This window comes from Mobula hypostoma, chromosome 12 (genome assembly GCF_963921235.1).
Source record: "Mobula hypostoma chromosome 12, sMobHyp1.1, whole genome shotgun sequence".
Lineage (NCBI taxonomy): Eukaryota > Metazoa > Chordata > Chondrichthyes > Myliobatiformes > Myliobatidae > Mobula > Mobula hypostoma.
Window position 1 is genome coordinate 4,003,831 of NC_086108.1, and position 14,814 is coordinate 4,018,644.

Sequence of the window (14,814 nt, forward strand, 5' to 3'; positions counted from 1 at the left end):
TTCTTGTTCTGTTTTGTGCAGGGGAAGGGAGTTTGGGATCGATGTTCTTGTTCCGTTTTGTGCGGGGGAAGGGGGTTTGGGGGCGATTTTGTTTTGTGGGAGGAGGGTTTGGGTGTTGATGATTGGGATGCTGTTTTTTTGTGCGGGGGAAGGGGGTTTGGGGGCGATTTTGTTTTGTGGGAGGAGGGTTTGGGTGTTGATGATTGGGATGCTGGTTTTTTGTGCTGGTGGGTTTGACGTTCTTTGTTTCATGGCTATCTGGGGAAGACAAATCTCAAAGTTGTATAAGGATACGTTGATAATGTACAAAATTATGAGGGGTATAGGTAAGGTCAATGCAAGCAGGCTTTTTCTACTGAAGCTGGGTGGAACTACAACTAGAGGTCATGGGTTAAGGGTGAAAAGTGAATTTTGCATGCACCCATTTATATTTGTGTCAAAATTGCTGCTGTAAATTTTTCATTGCTCCTGTGCAGTTACGTATAAAAATCAGATTTATTATCTCTGACATGATAATAAATGTCAGAGATATGTTTCTAGTTTTGCGGCAGTAGTTCATTGCAATATATTTTTAAAAACTATAAGTTACAATAAGAAATATTTATAAATATTACTGTGCAAAAGTCTTAGGCACGTACTTTATATATAGCTAGGGTTCCAAAGACCTTTGCACAGTACTGTAGTAATGTTATGTATTGCACTGTACTGCTGCCGCAAAAAACAACTCATTTCATGAGATATGTGAGTGATGATGAACCTGATTCTGATATGGGTCTCTATTGTGGACTGAGAGTGGGAAGGGGGCAGGGAGAGGGGAATCATAGTTGGGAAAAGGGGAAGGGAGAGGGGAGGGAGCAGGAAGCACCAGAGAGACATTCCATGATGATCAATAAACCAATTGTTTGGAATTAAATGACTTTCCTTGACACTCCTTCTGTGCCACCTGTTCCACACCCCTCCTGTGGCACTCCACCCTTGCCATTCCCAACATCCTTTCCTCCCACCAGATTTACAATCTCACTCGCCACTCCACGTTGACAAATACAGTAATACAGTATTGTGCAAAAGTCTTGGGTACCCTCACTGTATATTTATCTATATAGATGGATATATCTGGGATCATTGTTCATTGTGAAATCTGTTGGCAGAGGGGAAGAAGCTGTTGCTGAACTATTGAGTGTGTGTATCCCCTCCCTGATGGTAGCAATGAGAAGAGGCCACGTCCTGGGTGATGGGGGTCCATAATGATGGATCCGCCTTTCTGAAGCATCGCCTTTTGACGATGTCCTGGATGGTGGGGAGGCTAGTGCCCATTTTGGATCTAGTGGAGTTTGCTGCCCTCCACAGCTTTTTCCGATACTCCATACCAGACAGTGATGCAACCAGTTAGAGTTCTCTCCATAGTACTTGTGCACACAGTAATAAACTGTGGTCATAAAGCCCAAATAGTGATGTGTAACTGTCGGAGGCAGCAGTTGCTTCATAATGCCCAGAGTTGTCCTGTATTCCCTCTTCACGTGAATCAAAGTCTGTGAAGAGCCTGTACTTGATTCTGACCAGCATCTTGTATCTTGGCTTGAATCACAGGGAGCTCCTGAAAGACGATTCTTTCCTATACGTTCCAGCGGTGATCGACGAGCTCACAACGAAGCGAGTTTTTACTGCAGAGTTGGTGTCGGGCATGCCCCTGGACAAGTGCGGCGATCTCGATCAGTGCACTCGGAATAAGGTATGCTTGCAGTTTGTCTGTTCGTCAGGATGGTTCTGGGGAAGAGTTGGGGGGAGCAAGACAGCGTGGTAGCCCTCTGCAGCGCCAGCGATCTGGGTTCAGTTCTCATCGCTATCTGTCTGTAAGGAGCTTGCATGTTCTTCCCGTGATCAGCTGGTGTTCCAGTTTCCTTTCCTGAGTGCCTTTGGTGACATACCAAACTCCTCCAACTCCTAAAGAAATGTAGCCACTGTCGTGCCTTCTTTCTACCTGACTCTAATTAAAATATTTTTCTTTATGAACGAGAGAGAAAGTTGCTAACTTCAATGGTTTCTTCACCTAAGCCAGCAATCAAAACAATCTGTCATTAGGTACGACGTACATTAGTTGCAAGTCCACCTACCATCAAACAAACTCTTTAAGGCAATGTTAGCTTTGCAACCATGACTTACTTAAGCCCATCACCCCTGCTGGGGCACAGGTCAGCCGGTCCGCAAGAATATTGTCAATATTAAACCAGTCCGCGGTGCAAGAAAGGTTGGAGGCCCCTGCTGTAAAGCATTGTGCTAACCACTACGCTACCGTGCTCCTTTGTCAGAAGTGATTGATTTGAATGTCATCTTTTTGTGTTTCCCTATGAATCCTGCTTTTGGGTAAATGTTCTATGTTCCGATTTTCAGATTTGCTCCAGCATACTCGAGTTATGTCTCCGTGAAGTGTTTGAGTTCAGGTTCATGCAGACCGATCCAAACTGGTCCAATTTCTTTTTTGACGCAGAGAAGCAGAAGGTGAGGCACATTTACTGTTCCTTCACCTCCAGTGTTGCAAAGTTCAAAGTGCATTTATTATCAATGTATGTATATATTACACAGCCTTGAGATTTGTTTCCTTACAGGCAGCCACAAAACAAAGAAACCCAAAAGAATCTATTAAAAAAAAGACTGTCAAACATCCAATGTGCAGAGAGAAAAAAACAAATTGTGCAAACAATAAAAGTAAGCAAATATCATTCAGGACTGAAGGTTATGAAAAAGAGTTCATCCACAGACACTGAGCCACAGCCTCAGTTTAGCGCAGAGCCGAGTAACCGTCGTGGAGCAGCAAGCTGAACCGCAACAACTTGGACTTCCATGATTATTTTCTTCTCTCTTGGTCCCAGATCCCAGTGCCATGACACGGACCAGGATAAATAGAACTTATCCTACGAGAGGTGGGACACAAGGGTAGTTAATGGAACAGAGGGACTGTAATATGGAAGATTAACTTATTTGCCGAATGAAAATTGTTCTAAGAGCCACTTCCTCCCTGCTGGTTAATGATGGGCCTGTTCAAGGTATGTATCTGCCTTCCCATTAGATTAGATTCAACTTTATTGTCATTGTGCCGAGTACAGATACAAAGCCAATGAAATGCATTTAGCATCTGACCGGAAATGCAAAGAATAGTGTTATTTACAAAATAACTATGAATAAAAAAAGTGCTTACAGCACACAAATATAAAAGTACTGAGGCAGTACAATACGGATGCAATACTGCTTAGCGCTGTGATGAGAGGTTCAGCAGGGTCACAGCCTCAGGGAAGAAGCTCTTCCTGTGCCTGCTGGTGCGGGAGCGGAGGCTCCTGTAGCGCCTACCGGATGGGAGGAGAGTAAAAAGTCCATGGTTAGGATGAGATGCATCCCTGATAATGCTTTTCACCCGCCCAGGCAGCGTTTATGGTAGATGTTCTCAATGGTGGGCAATTGGGTGCCAATAATCTGCTGGGCAGTTTTCACCACACGCTGGAGTGCTTTGTGGACCGATACGGGACAATTGCTATACCACACTGAGATGCAGTTGGTGAGTATGCTCTCAATGGTACAGCAGTAAAAATCCGTCAGTATCCTGGGACAGAGGTGAGATTTCTTGATGCTTCGCAGGAAATAAAGGTTCTGTTCCGCCTTTTTGATCCAGATGGAGGAGTTCAGGGACCAGGTGAGATCCTCGGAAATGTGGACACCAAGGAATTTGAAGCTTGATACACGCTCCACTACAGTTCCGTTGATGTAGATGGGGACGTGAGTGTGACTCCTGGCATGCCTAAAGTCCACAATGATCTCCTTGGTCTTCTGGGTGTTAAGAGCCAGGTTGTTGTCGGCACACCATGCGGCCAGGTGCTGGACCTCGTCCCTGTAGGCCGTCTCATCATCCCCTCTGATCAGACCAACCACTGTGGTGTCGTCTACGAACTTGATTATGGAGTTAGAACCATGTACAGGAATGCAGTCATAGGTGAAAAGGGAGTACAGAAGAGGGCTCAGCACACAGCCTTGAGGCATGCTGGTGTTCAGGGTGAGAGTGGAGGAGGAGAGGTTGCTCCTGCTCCTGTGCCCTGTGGCACTGGTTTCTGGTCCTAGACCATGTGCTGTGATTACATTGACTGGCTTCTAGTTCTCAGGTGTATAAAGGTGAACACACATGCGCGCATCTCCCTCTTGACCCTGAGCTACTCCGGGCTGAGAGCCACAGGCAGTGCTAGAGAAACCATTTGGAAAGTGTGTTACAGTTAATAGGGGGAGGGTCTCGTATTTTGGGTGGACACATAGTTAAGTAGATGTTTATTGCTTGTTTAATCTTGTTGTGCAAATTGGAGAGATTTAACAAGTGTATTGAGAGCTTAGTGTTGTAGTTTCTATAGTTTATGTGGAACTATATCTGTAACCCTGGTCTTTATGAATTTGTAACTTTTGTAAAATGTAACGTGACAAATTTGAACCTGTGTGGCCCCAGAGTGTGTTGTTAGTTCATTAGGATGGGAGGCTTACAAGAAGTGTTTGTGTGTTTTATAGCATGGGTGTATTTATGATGAGGAATGTTTTGGTAACCGAGAAAAACAGGATACAGCTTTTATTGGGGGGAGTGGTGGTGGTGGAGAAGAAGCCACAAAAGACAAATGGACTGATTGTGCTACAGATGCTAGGATGTCATTATCAGATGGAATGATCTCAAGCAGATGAAGTTAAATTACTGGTCTCTGTAAAAAAATATAAAAATGGTTTGTTCTGAGCTCTAAGATTGAAGCTACTTTCCAGTGACAACGAATGGAGGTAGACATTCCCTTTCAAGTAATAAATGTGCTTATAATTTGATCCACTCTGAAACTGTTGTTGTCTGTTACTCTATATCAGAGGACCTAACTGAATGGTGCACAGACATTTGGGTGACTTAGATGAGCGCTTGTTTGATGTACAGGCGTGTACAGTGTTTCATTGCTTGCTTGTGAATAAACAGTTGCTGTACTTACCCACAATCAGCGTCTGCTGTTTCACTTACCGAACCCGCAAATCTCCTTCTGTATGACGGAGCACAGAGCACTGGAGCATAGTTCATTGAAAGCAGCATCACAGTAGACCAAGTGATGAGAGAGGTGTTCAGCATGCTGGCCTTCATCAGTCAGGGCTCTGTGTACAGGAGTTGTTGTACCATAGCAGATCGATTGCGAGAACGTGGCAAGTGGCTGATCGATGACCCAGTGAATCGATTAGGCCTTCCTCACATGGAGAACTCTCTTTTGGGCACAGGTGCTTGAGTGCCCAGGTTTTTGTCCTGGTGGACCTGGATGGAAAGATGTAAATAAGGTTGACAGAGTACAGAGAAAATTTACAAGGATGTTGCTGGGTCTGGAGGACCTGAGCTGTTAAGGAAAGATTGAATAGGTCTGGACTTTATTCCTCGGAACATAGAAGATTGAGAGAAGATTTGATAGAGGAATACAAAATTATGAGGGCCATAGATAGGATAAATGCAAGCAGGCTTTTCACTGAGGTTGGGTGGGATTACAACTAGAGGTCATGAGTTAAGGGTGAAAGATGAAAAGTTTAAGGTGAATCTGAGGGAAAACTTCATTCAGAGGGTGGTAAGAGTGTGGAACAAGTCGCCAGCGCAAGTGGTGCATGAGAGCTCAATTTCAAAGTTGAAGAGAAGTTTGGATGGGTACATGGATGGGAGGCGTTTGGAGGGTTATGGTCCTGGTGCAGGTTGATGGGAGTAGGCAGTTTATATTGTTCAGCATGGTCTGAATGGGCCAAGGGCCTATCTCTGCTGTATTTTTCTAAGACTCAGTCCTGACAACATCCTTATAAATCTCCTGTGCACTTTTTCCAGTTTAATAACATTTTTACCCATAGTGGGGTAACTAAAGGCTAAGTCAATCCTCAATGGAAGTTAACATAATGAGAGGTAACCTTATTCCATGGAATCTCAACGAGATGTTTTCCCTGATGGTGAATTGTAGAATTAGGGAGCTTAATTACAGAATACAGGGTTGTCTGTTTAAGGTAGAGATGAAGTCATTCTCAGAATTCTCTATCCCAGAAAGCTTCAAAGACTGAATGTCTTCAAAGCCAGGCTGGATATCTGATAGTCAGGGGAGGTTTGTTTTTGCAAAGATCTAGCCAGAAATTGAAGTTGTGGCCAAAGAGAGCCTGTCTGAGACACCAGAGTGTTAGGATGGACTGTATTTTTAATGGTCTTCAGATCACTGTCTCTTTGGGTTTTTGCTGGTGGTTGGGGGGAGGAGGAGTGGAGGGGGAGAGTTGATGCTTTTGCTACTGCTTGTGTGTCAGAGGGGGAGCAGGAGCTTTGTGGGTCTGACATTCCTGTCATTCATTCTTTGGGGGTTTTTCTGTATCATGGATGTCTGTGAAGAGTAAGAATTTCAGATTGTATACTGTCTGCATTCTCTGATATTAAATCGAAGCATTTGAACCATTGAAAGATCCAATTAATGCTGATCCTATTAAATGGCAGAACAGGCTCAAGGGTTGTATGTTCTTTCACAATGTCTTAAGAACACAAGATATCTCGTCGTGCGATGCTGCCTTTTATCCTGTGAGTTTAACAGCAAGATTTAATTTTGTATTTCTTGCCCAACAGTTAACATTATTGGATTTTGGAGCAAGCAGGGAATATGGTAAAGAATTTACGGATAACTACATTGAGGTAGGTGGAAAGTATCCATGCTATTCTTGTTAAATGTAAAGCACGTTAGTGCCGATGTTGGAGGACGAGATATCTCAGCTCACCAGGTGAGCACTTTACACAGTGACTGAGTGGGTACTTACTGCCTGTTACCTTGCTGGTGTTTAGGACAGCAGTGAAGTTTCTCTGGCAGTGTTCAGGGCTTCCGTCATCGTGTTAGTAACTCAGTTTTCACTACTGACAGTCATGTAAGGCCAGGGTGGAGCCTCAAGACTACCGTCTCACTCAGGTGAAGAAGGATTCTTCATTGCTGTTTCCATAACAATTTTGTTTGACCAGTCAGGGTTGTCAGTCCTGAGCTGAACCCCTGAACCTGGAGGGCTGGTGGATCACTCTTGGTCTGGCCTCTACTCTTTGACCTGTTTGACATGGGTGACCCTACCATGAGCCAAAGCATAAAGCCGTGATTTCCAGCCAGCATAGCTCTCCGGGTCATTAGGGCACGCAAGCCTCCAAACCCTACAATAAGGTTGTGGTCCTCTTAGATGGACTTAGCGGATATCCTTCCTCAAAGTTAAAAGCAAATTTTTATTATCAAAGTACGTAAATCTCACCAAATACTACCTTGCAGGCATTCACAGAGGAACAAAGAAGTACAATAGAATCAGTGGAAAACTACACAAAGACTGACAAATTATGCAAATACAAAAAAGAAGCACGTCATAATAAATAAATAAATAATGTGGAAAATGTGCAAGTCCGACAGTCAAAGGTTGCACCGAGTTGTTCTCCGATCTTGGCAATTTACTTGCAAACGTTTCATCACCATACGGGGAGACATCATCAGTGCGCTGTTGATTGTGGAGTGTCCCCGAATGCTTGGCCTTTATATACTTATCAATATAAGGTACAATACGACCAATCAGCTGATGGATAAGTATATAAAGGCTAAGCATTTGGAAGACACACCACAATCAACAGCGCACTGCCAATGTCCCCTCGTATGGTGATGAAACTTTGCAGATAAGTTGCCAAGATTGGAGAACAACTCGACCCAATACGTACATACATAGTCGGACAGGCAGGTAGACAAACAAACAGAGAACGTGAGTTGTGGAGCTTGTGAAAGTGAATACAAAGATGTGTCAGTGATCATTTCTGTGTTGTGGTGAGTGAAGTTATCCACACCAGTTCTGGAGCCTGATGGTTGAAGGGTAATAACTGTTCCTGCCAGCCAATCTGAAGGTTGCAGGTTCTAACCCAATCTCAAGCCTATAGCTGCTATTGCAATATGCAGAAATGTATCCATTTAGGAACAGCAAGAGCCCACGCACAGATATATCTGCATTCCCTTTATCTCTTTCACCAATCAACTTCCCAGCTCCTTACTTAACCCTCCCCCCACCCAGTTTCACCTATCACCCTCCACCTTGTACTTCTTCCTCCCCTCCCCCCACCTTCCTATTCTGACTTCACCTCTTCACTTCCAGTCCTGAAGAAGGGTCTCAGCCTGAAACATCGACTGTTTATTCTTCTCCATAGATGCTGTTTAGCCTGCTGAGTTCCTGAGATTTTATATGTATGTGTTGCTTTGGATTTCCAGCATCTGCAGATATTTTCACATTTGCTGTCTTTAAAATGTATGATAAGATGGGCTCTTGACCTCATAGTCTACCTCATCAAGGCCTTGTACCCTATTGCCTGCCTGCACTACACTTTCTCCATAACTGTAACACTTTATTTAGACTGATGAGATGAGGTGATGACATGCAAAACAAAGTTTTTCACTGTACCTTGATGCATGCAACAGTAGTAAACTAATTTACCCATTTTAAATCGTAATCACAAGAGATTCTGCAGATGCTGGGCATCACGCTCAAAATGCTGGAGGAACTCGCCTGGTCTCACCTATCACCTGTCAGCTTGGATTTCTTCCATTCCCACCACCTTTTTATTCTTGCTTCTGCACCCTTCCTGATCAGAAACCTGAGAGAGAGAGACCCTGTTGGTCAGGGTCAACAATGGATGTTGCATCCTGGCTGTCTAGATACACAAGCCAGGGCAGTACGATTCGGAGAGCAAGCTGTTACCCATGTAGCAAGCTCCCCTCTCCACACATCTGATGTCAGTCAGCATTGATGTCAGGACTGCTTTAGGGACTCCAGCTCCAGATTTTTCCTTCAGAGTTTACTCCCGAAACCTTTCCCATGAGCAGCTATAGCTGCAAGCCAGTGGAGGTTTGAGATCAGAGTTTTCCTTCTCCTAGATGAGCTGCCAACCACAGCTGACAAGTGCCATCTGCCTAAAGCGACTGGTTTTAAGGTGCCAGTAATCTGCCCTTGCCCCTTTTCATGTCAGTAGAAACAGCTCCTCTGGGCTTGGGAGGCTGTTTGAGATGCACATCATTGGGAGCATTGGCTAGGTAGTGGGAGCTTATCCCCATTACCACCCCTGGCTATAACAACCTTAAGGAACTAAGTCTGCTTATCCACTCCATAGATGCTGCCTGACCTGCTGAGTTTTGTGTGTGTTGCTCAAGATTTCCACCTTCTGTATTTTTTGTGTCTCGTGTTTAGAAATAATGAAGTAGTGTTCATGAGTTCAAGGACTGTTCAAAAGGGGGGAAGAGGCTGTTTCCGTAACACTCCTTAGATGTCCTGGCTCCAAGCTCCAGCAGTCTTATTTTCCCTTTCTCCCCCCAGGTGATCCGAGCAGCTGCCGACGGTGACCGAGGGAAAGTGCTGCAGAAATCGCGGGATTTGAAATTTCTAACTGGATATGAGACAAAGGCAAGTCTGAGATTAGATTTGTGGGCGGGGAAGACAAACAGGACAGGTAGATCCAGTCAGGAGTCTGTCGAACACATCCACGCAAAAGGCGGAGAAAGGGAATTTTCTTTCTACCGACGCATAAACTCTTCTCGGGCTTCCAGCTGGGCCCAGTTGTCGATTTTAATGATCGTCTCGATGACAAATTCCGCATCTTCATCAGGAATGATTCCTAAGTATGTCTAGACCAGTGGTATATATACTCAACTCCCATCGTCTGTCCCTCCTATTGGTTACTTTCAAAGTTTCAAAGGTACATTTAATGTCAGAGAAATGTATACAATATACATCCTGAAATTCTTTTTCTTTGCAACCATCCACGAAAACAGAGGAGTGCCCCAAAGAATGAATGACAGTTAAATGTTAGAACCTCAAAGCCCCCCCCAGCTCCCCCCCCACACACAAGCAGCAGCAAAGCAACAATCCCCCCTCCCCACCAGCAAAAATAGCATTGGTGCCCACCTTTGAGCACTCAAGTATACAGCAAAGCATCAATAAAGACACAGACTTGCAGTACCCCAAAGACTACTCATTCACCCAGTATTCAACATACCACGGGCTCTCTCTCTGTCTCTCCCTAATAAGGGAAAAAAAGAGGTGTCACAGTTTCATTGAGAGAGGGGAGGTATAATAATCAACTCACTGATTTATGATGTTAAATGTCCGTTGCATCGCTTTTTTCCGAGGTCTGTGTCCAAAGAACTCGGATCTCTGGGCACACAGCTAGAGATCTTCCATCTCCCAAACACACTGATTTCCTGAAGAGGGACCAACCTCGAGCCCGCCCGCCTCCAGAGACACAAAATCCTGAAACTCCAAAGTTGTGCTAATCTCCTAGGCCATATCCTCGGTATATCAAATAACGGCCAGTCATGAGACCCCAAGAGCGGGTCCCATTCCTGCAAAGAACGAAAGTCAGCATGTAACTCCAGGTCAGGGTCTTCAAAAGAACCCTGAAAGAGAAAAATCGAGATATTAAAGATAGAAATAGAAACGTTCCCAAAGATGCAAGCAAATGAGTCGCTGTTAGGCACCATTGTCTCTTCAACCAATCAGGTTTCTGCTGCCCCACCTTGTTTGAGATCATATTCCAGTTCTTACCTAGAGCGAGACCTTCCTCCTTATTAAAATTGTTATTCTCTAGTCTTAGTTCAAAGGTTTCCTTCACCAGGCAGTCCCAAAAGTCATTGGCGCGGCTCACTACTTTTGTGCTGTTGAAGTCAATCCTGTGGTTATTGTGAATGCAGTGTTCTGCTGCTGCAGATTTCTCTGGGTAACCCAAATGGATACACCTCCTGTGCTCCTGTACACCTCAGTGGAATATGATTTTAAACAAGGTGGGACAGCAGAAACCTGATTGGCTGAGAATTAATCAATCAGGAGGGACAGATGACTGGAGATGTGTATATATACCACCTGACTAGACATGCCTAGCCATCATCCCTGATGAAGATGGTGGAGTCTGTCATCGAAAAATCAGTAAAAATTGATACCTGTACCTGGCTGGAAGCCCGAGAAGTGTTTATTCATCATATATGCCAGGAAAGCACTAAGTGCTTTGTCCTTCCACTCAGCATTAACCTTAAAGGGTTAGGGATAAATCTGATGGAAATTCGCAAACTGCTAATGTTGAGTGCAACAACATATCATCACGTCATACAGCTCAGAATCAGACCATCAACCAATCCCCCTCTCCAGTCAGTCACACTGATCCCACAAATTATTTCTCCGCACATTCTCCTCTTCCTAATACTCACCCACTCATTCAGGGCGATTTACAGAGGCAAATCAGCCAACCAACCTGCAGGTCTGCTTGGACGTGGGAGGCAACTAGAGTACCCACAGGGTGACAAGAAGAGAATGTAAACTCCGCATGGACAGCACTGGGGTCGGGGCTGAACCCAGATCTCTGGTGTGGTGAAGCTGCAGCTTGGTGAGCCAAGCCATTGTGTGAGCCCTTGACCTCAAGTGGCATGGAGCTGGGGGGGAAGAAAATCTGAAAAAAACCTGCAGATGCTGAAACACCTAAAATAAAAACAGAAAATGAAGGAAACCCTCAGCAGTTCAGGCAGCATCTGTGAAAGAGAATATGTTCACGCTTCAGGTTAATGACTTTTCCTTTCTCTATAAGGTGTCACCTGACATGCTGAGTTTTTCCATATCTGTTGTTAGGTTTTTTTTGGCAAAGGAACCAAGTTGAGAGGTAGATAATCTATAATGTAATTTAGTGTCTGAACGGCTCAGAAGGGCTGACTGGCCAGTCAGTAGTATAGAAGTCAGCACGATACAGTTACAGCTCAGGGCATCAGAGTTCGGAGTTCATCTCCTGCTGCTGCCTTGAGGAGTTGTACGTTCTCCCTGCGAACGCATGAATTTCCTCTGGTTTCCTCCCACAGTCCAAGGACAGACGGTAAATTGTCCCGTGTAGGCTAGGGGTTAAATAGGTCGGTTGCTGGGTGGTGCAGATCAGTAGGCCAGAAGGGGCTGACTGGCGCTGTATTGCTAAAACACAAGTAAATAAATCATGGTTCTGTTACGATATGTAGGTTATGACCAAAATTGCTGGGGTCACTCAGCACTACAGTGCATGTGTGCCTTAAGTGCATCAAAAATTAAACCTACAGAAATGAACAAAAACAGTGAAAAGAAAACTGCCAATATATACAAAAAGACAGATACCAGAAAATACAATAACAGCTCCATATTTTGTCCTAGAAGCCTCAATCTCGCTCTACCACTGAAAGAAATCTGCCCCGTTTTTGAGGCAAAAGGACATTCCATCTTTAATTACTCACAAAGTTAACGTAAGACTACACATGAATCAGAATATGATGCACCCCACGATCATATTACAATATAGGCAGAAGTGTCTATCTTAAATACAGTGTACAAACAACATATACATACTTCCATCCCCATCACTAAAGAAGTGGAATACTCTGCCATGTATGGTAGAAAGGCACCATAAAGCCGATTGGGGAAGACATCGAAGTGCAACAACAGCAGATTGACAATGCAACGGTAGTGTGTGGCTGTGTGTAAGAGCACATGTGTACTGAGCACTTTCCGTCCCAGGCTCAGTGTCCTGTGCGCTGCTGTCCCAAGCACAGTTCATGCATCATCTGGTGACATGATGGCAGTTTGTCACCACATTGGCAACTCATTATGGGGCTGGAGTGAGATTGGGGGTAAATTATTGTGTTGAGTTTTAGCGGGTTTGCCCTTCTGATGCCCCTCCTGGGGTGGTTTGATAGCAGGGAGTTCTCGGGGTTGGATTATTCCATCCCAGAGATACCTCACGTACTGACAGCTGGAGGGAGGGTTTCAATCCGTTTGTTTATTTATTTATTGAGCTAAGGCACAGAATAGGCCCTTCCAGCCTTTCGAGCCGCACTGCCCAGCAACCCTGATTTAATCCTAGCCTAATCACAGGACAATTACAATGACCACTTGATCTACCATCCGGTACATCTTTGGACTGTGGGAGGAAACCTAGCACCCAGAAGAGACCTACGCAGACACAGGGATAACGTACAAACTCCTTACAGGCAGCGGTGGGAATTGAACCTGGGACGCTGGTACCATAAGGCGTTGTGCTGACTGTGCACCTTTATTATGAACATGACCATCTTATGTCTGCTTTACAGCCACTGAGCTGCTTAACGACTGTGAGTGAGAATGATCCCAGGAATGAAAGGAAAGGGTTAGCGTATGAGGAGCGTTTGATGACTCTCAGTCTGTACTCACTGGAGTTTAGAAGAACAAGGGAGGACCTCATTGAAACCAACCGAACATTGGAGGGCCTAGTTCAGGGCTTCCTAACCTGGGGTCCCTGCAACCTGCAATGGGATTGGTCTGACATAAAAAAGGCTGGGTACCCCTGGCTAGATAGAGTGGGCATGGAGAGGATGTTTCCAACAGTGGAGAAGTGTAGGACCAGAGGGCACAGACTGAGAATAGGAGAAAGAGAACATTGGTGGTATGATTGCATGAACTTGCAGGGATGGGAGATTACTGTGCCCCAGTTCTCTGATCAAGTCAATTTGTTGTGCTGTTTCCAGGTCTTCGAGGATGCTCACGTTGATGCTGTGATGACTCTCGGGGAGGCATTTGCTCAGACCCAGTCCTTCGACTTTGGGTCCCAGGACACCACACGTCGAATCCAGAGGCTGATCCCAGTGATGCTGAAGCATAGGCTGACACCCCCTCCCGAGGAATCGTACTCGCTCCACCGTAAAGTGGCTGGCTCCTTCCTCATCTGTTCCAAACTGCAGGCAAACATCCCTTGCAAGGAGATGTTTGACAAGATCTATGCTGAGTACTTCAACCAACTGGAGGAGGAGCCATTTCAGATGCAGCGTCCTTCGGTGGCCTAGGTTCAGAAGAACGGTTTGGGAGCTAGGACACTGATTAAATGTATTCTTTACAGATGACATTCCTATTGGTGGATTCTGAGCACTGTAAGTGGAACCTGACCAATCACGTTCCTTCCACTGTGACCCTCGTCCAATGGAGTGTTCACCTGCAGGTGGTGGCTTGGTTTATTGTTTACTTCCTCTCTAGCCCTGAAAACTCCTCCAATGTGTACGTGAACATTGACCACCAAGTTCATGAGTCTGCAGGAATGCTATTTTTAAAATAAATTTGTCATATGTGGGAACTAATATTACTTTGGAATATTTGTACTATCAAACAGGAGAGTATTCATTGCCTTGGGATGTCGTTTTTATTATTTATTACATGTACGTCAGAACATTAAAACATACCAGTGAAGTGCATCATTTTGCGTAAAATCAAATCCGCGAGGATTCTGCTGGGGCAGCCCGAATAGCATGCCCACAGGTTATTAACCCTCACCCCAACCTTTACGTATGTCTTTGGTCCGTGGAGAGAAAACTGGACCACTCGGAGGAAACTTGCGTGATCACGGGGAGAACATCAGAATCAGGTTTAATATCACCAGCATATGTCGTGAAGTTTGTTGTCTTTGTGAAAACAATACAATGCAATACATAATAATAGAGAAAAAAACCTGTGAATTACAGTAAGTATATTTAGTTAAGTAAGTATAGCAAAAATGGAAATTAAAAATAAATAGTGAGGTAGTGTTCATGGGTTCAGCATGCATTCAGAAATCAGATGGCAGAGGGGAAGAAGCTGTTCCTGAATCTTTGAATGTGTGCCTTTAGGCTCCTGTACCTCCTCCCTGATGGTAACAGTGAGAAAAGGGCAGGTTCTGGGTGATGGGGGTCCTTAATGATGGACGCCACCTTTTTGAGGGATTGCTCTTTGAAGGTGTCCTGGATACTTACAGAGGCT

At 44.7% G+C, this 14,814-nt stretch overlaps 1 protein-coding gene across 2 annotated transcripts in view; it reads left to right on the forward strand.

Moving 5' to 3' along the window:
- Positions 1-14,262, forward strand: part of coq8b (coenzyme Q8B) — a 101,508-nt gene extending 87,246 nt beyond the window's left edge. For both annotated transcript variants that reach the window (XM_063063503.1, XM_063063504.1), the window contains exons 11-15: positions 1,588-1,729; positions 2,389-2,496; positions 6,623-6,688; positions 9,370-9,456; positions 13,557-14,262. In XM_063063503.1, the coding sequence (XP_062919573.1) occupies positions 1,588-1,729; positions 2,389-2,496; positions 6,623-6,688; positions 9,370-9,456; positions 13,557-13,871 (718 nt within the window). In that variant the 3' untranslated portion in view covers positions 13,872-14,262. The remainder of the gene's footprint in view (positions 1-1,587; positions 1,730-2,388; positions 2,497-6,622; positions 6,689-9,369; positions 9,457-13,556) is intronic.
- The last annotated feature ends 552 nt before the right edge of the window (positions 14,263-14,814 follow it).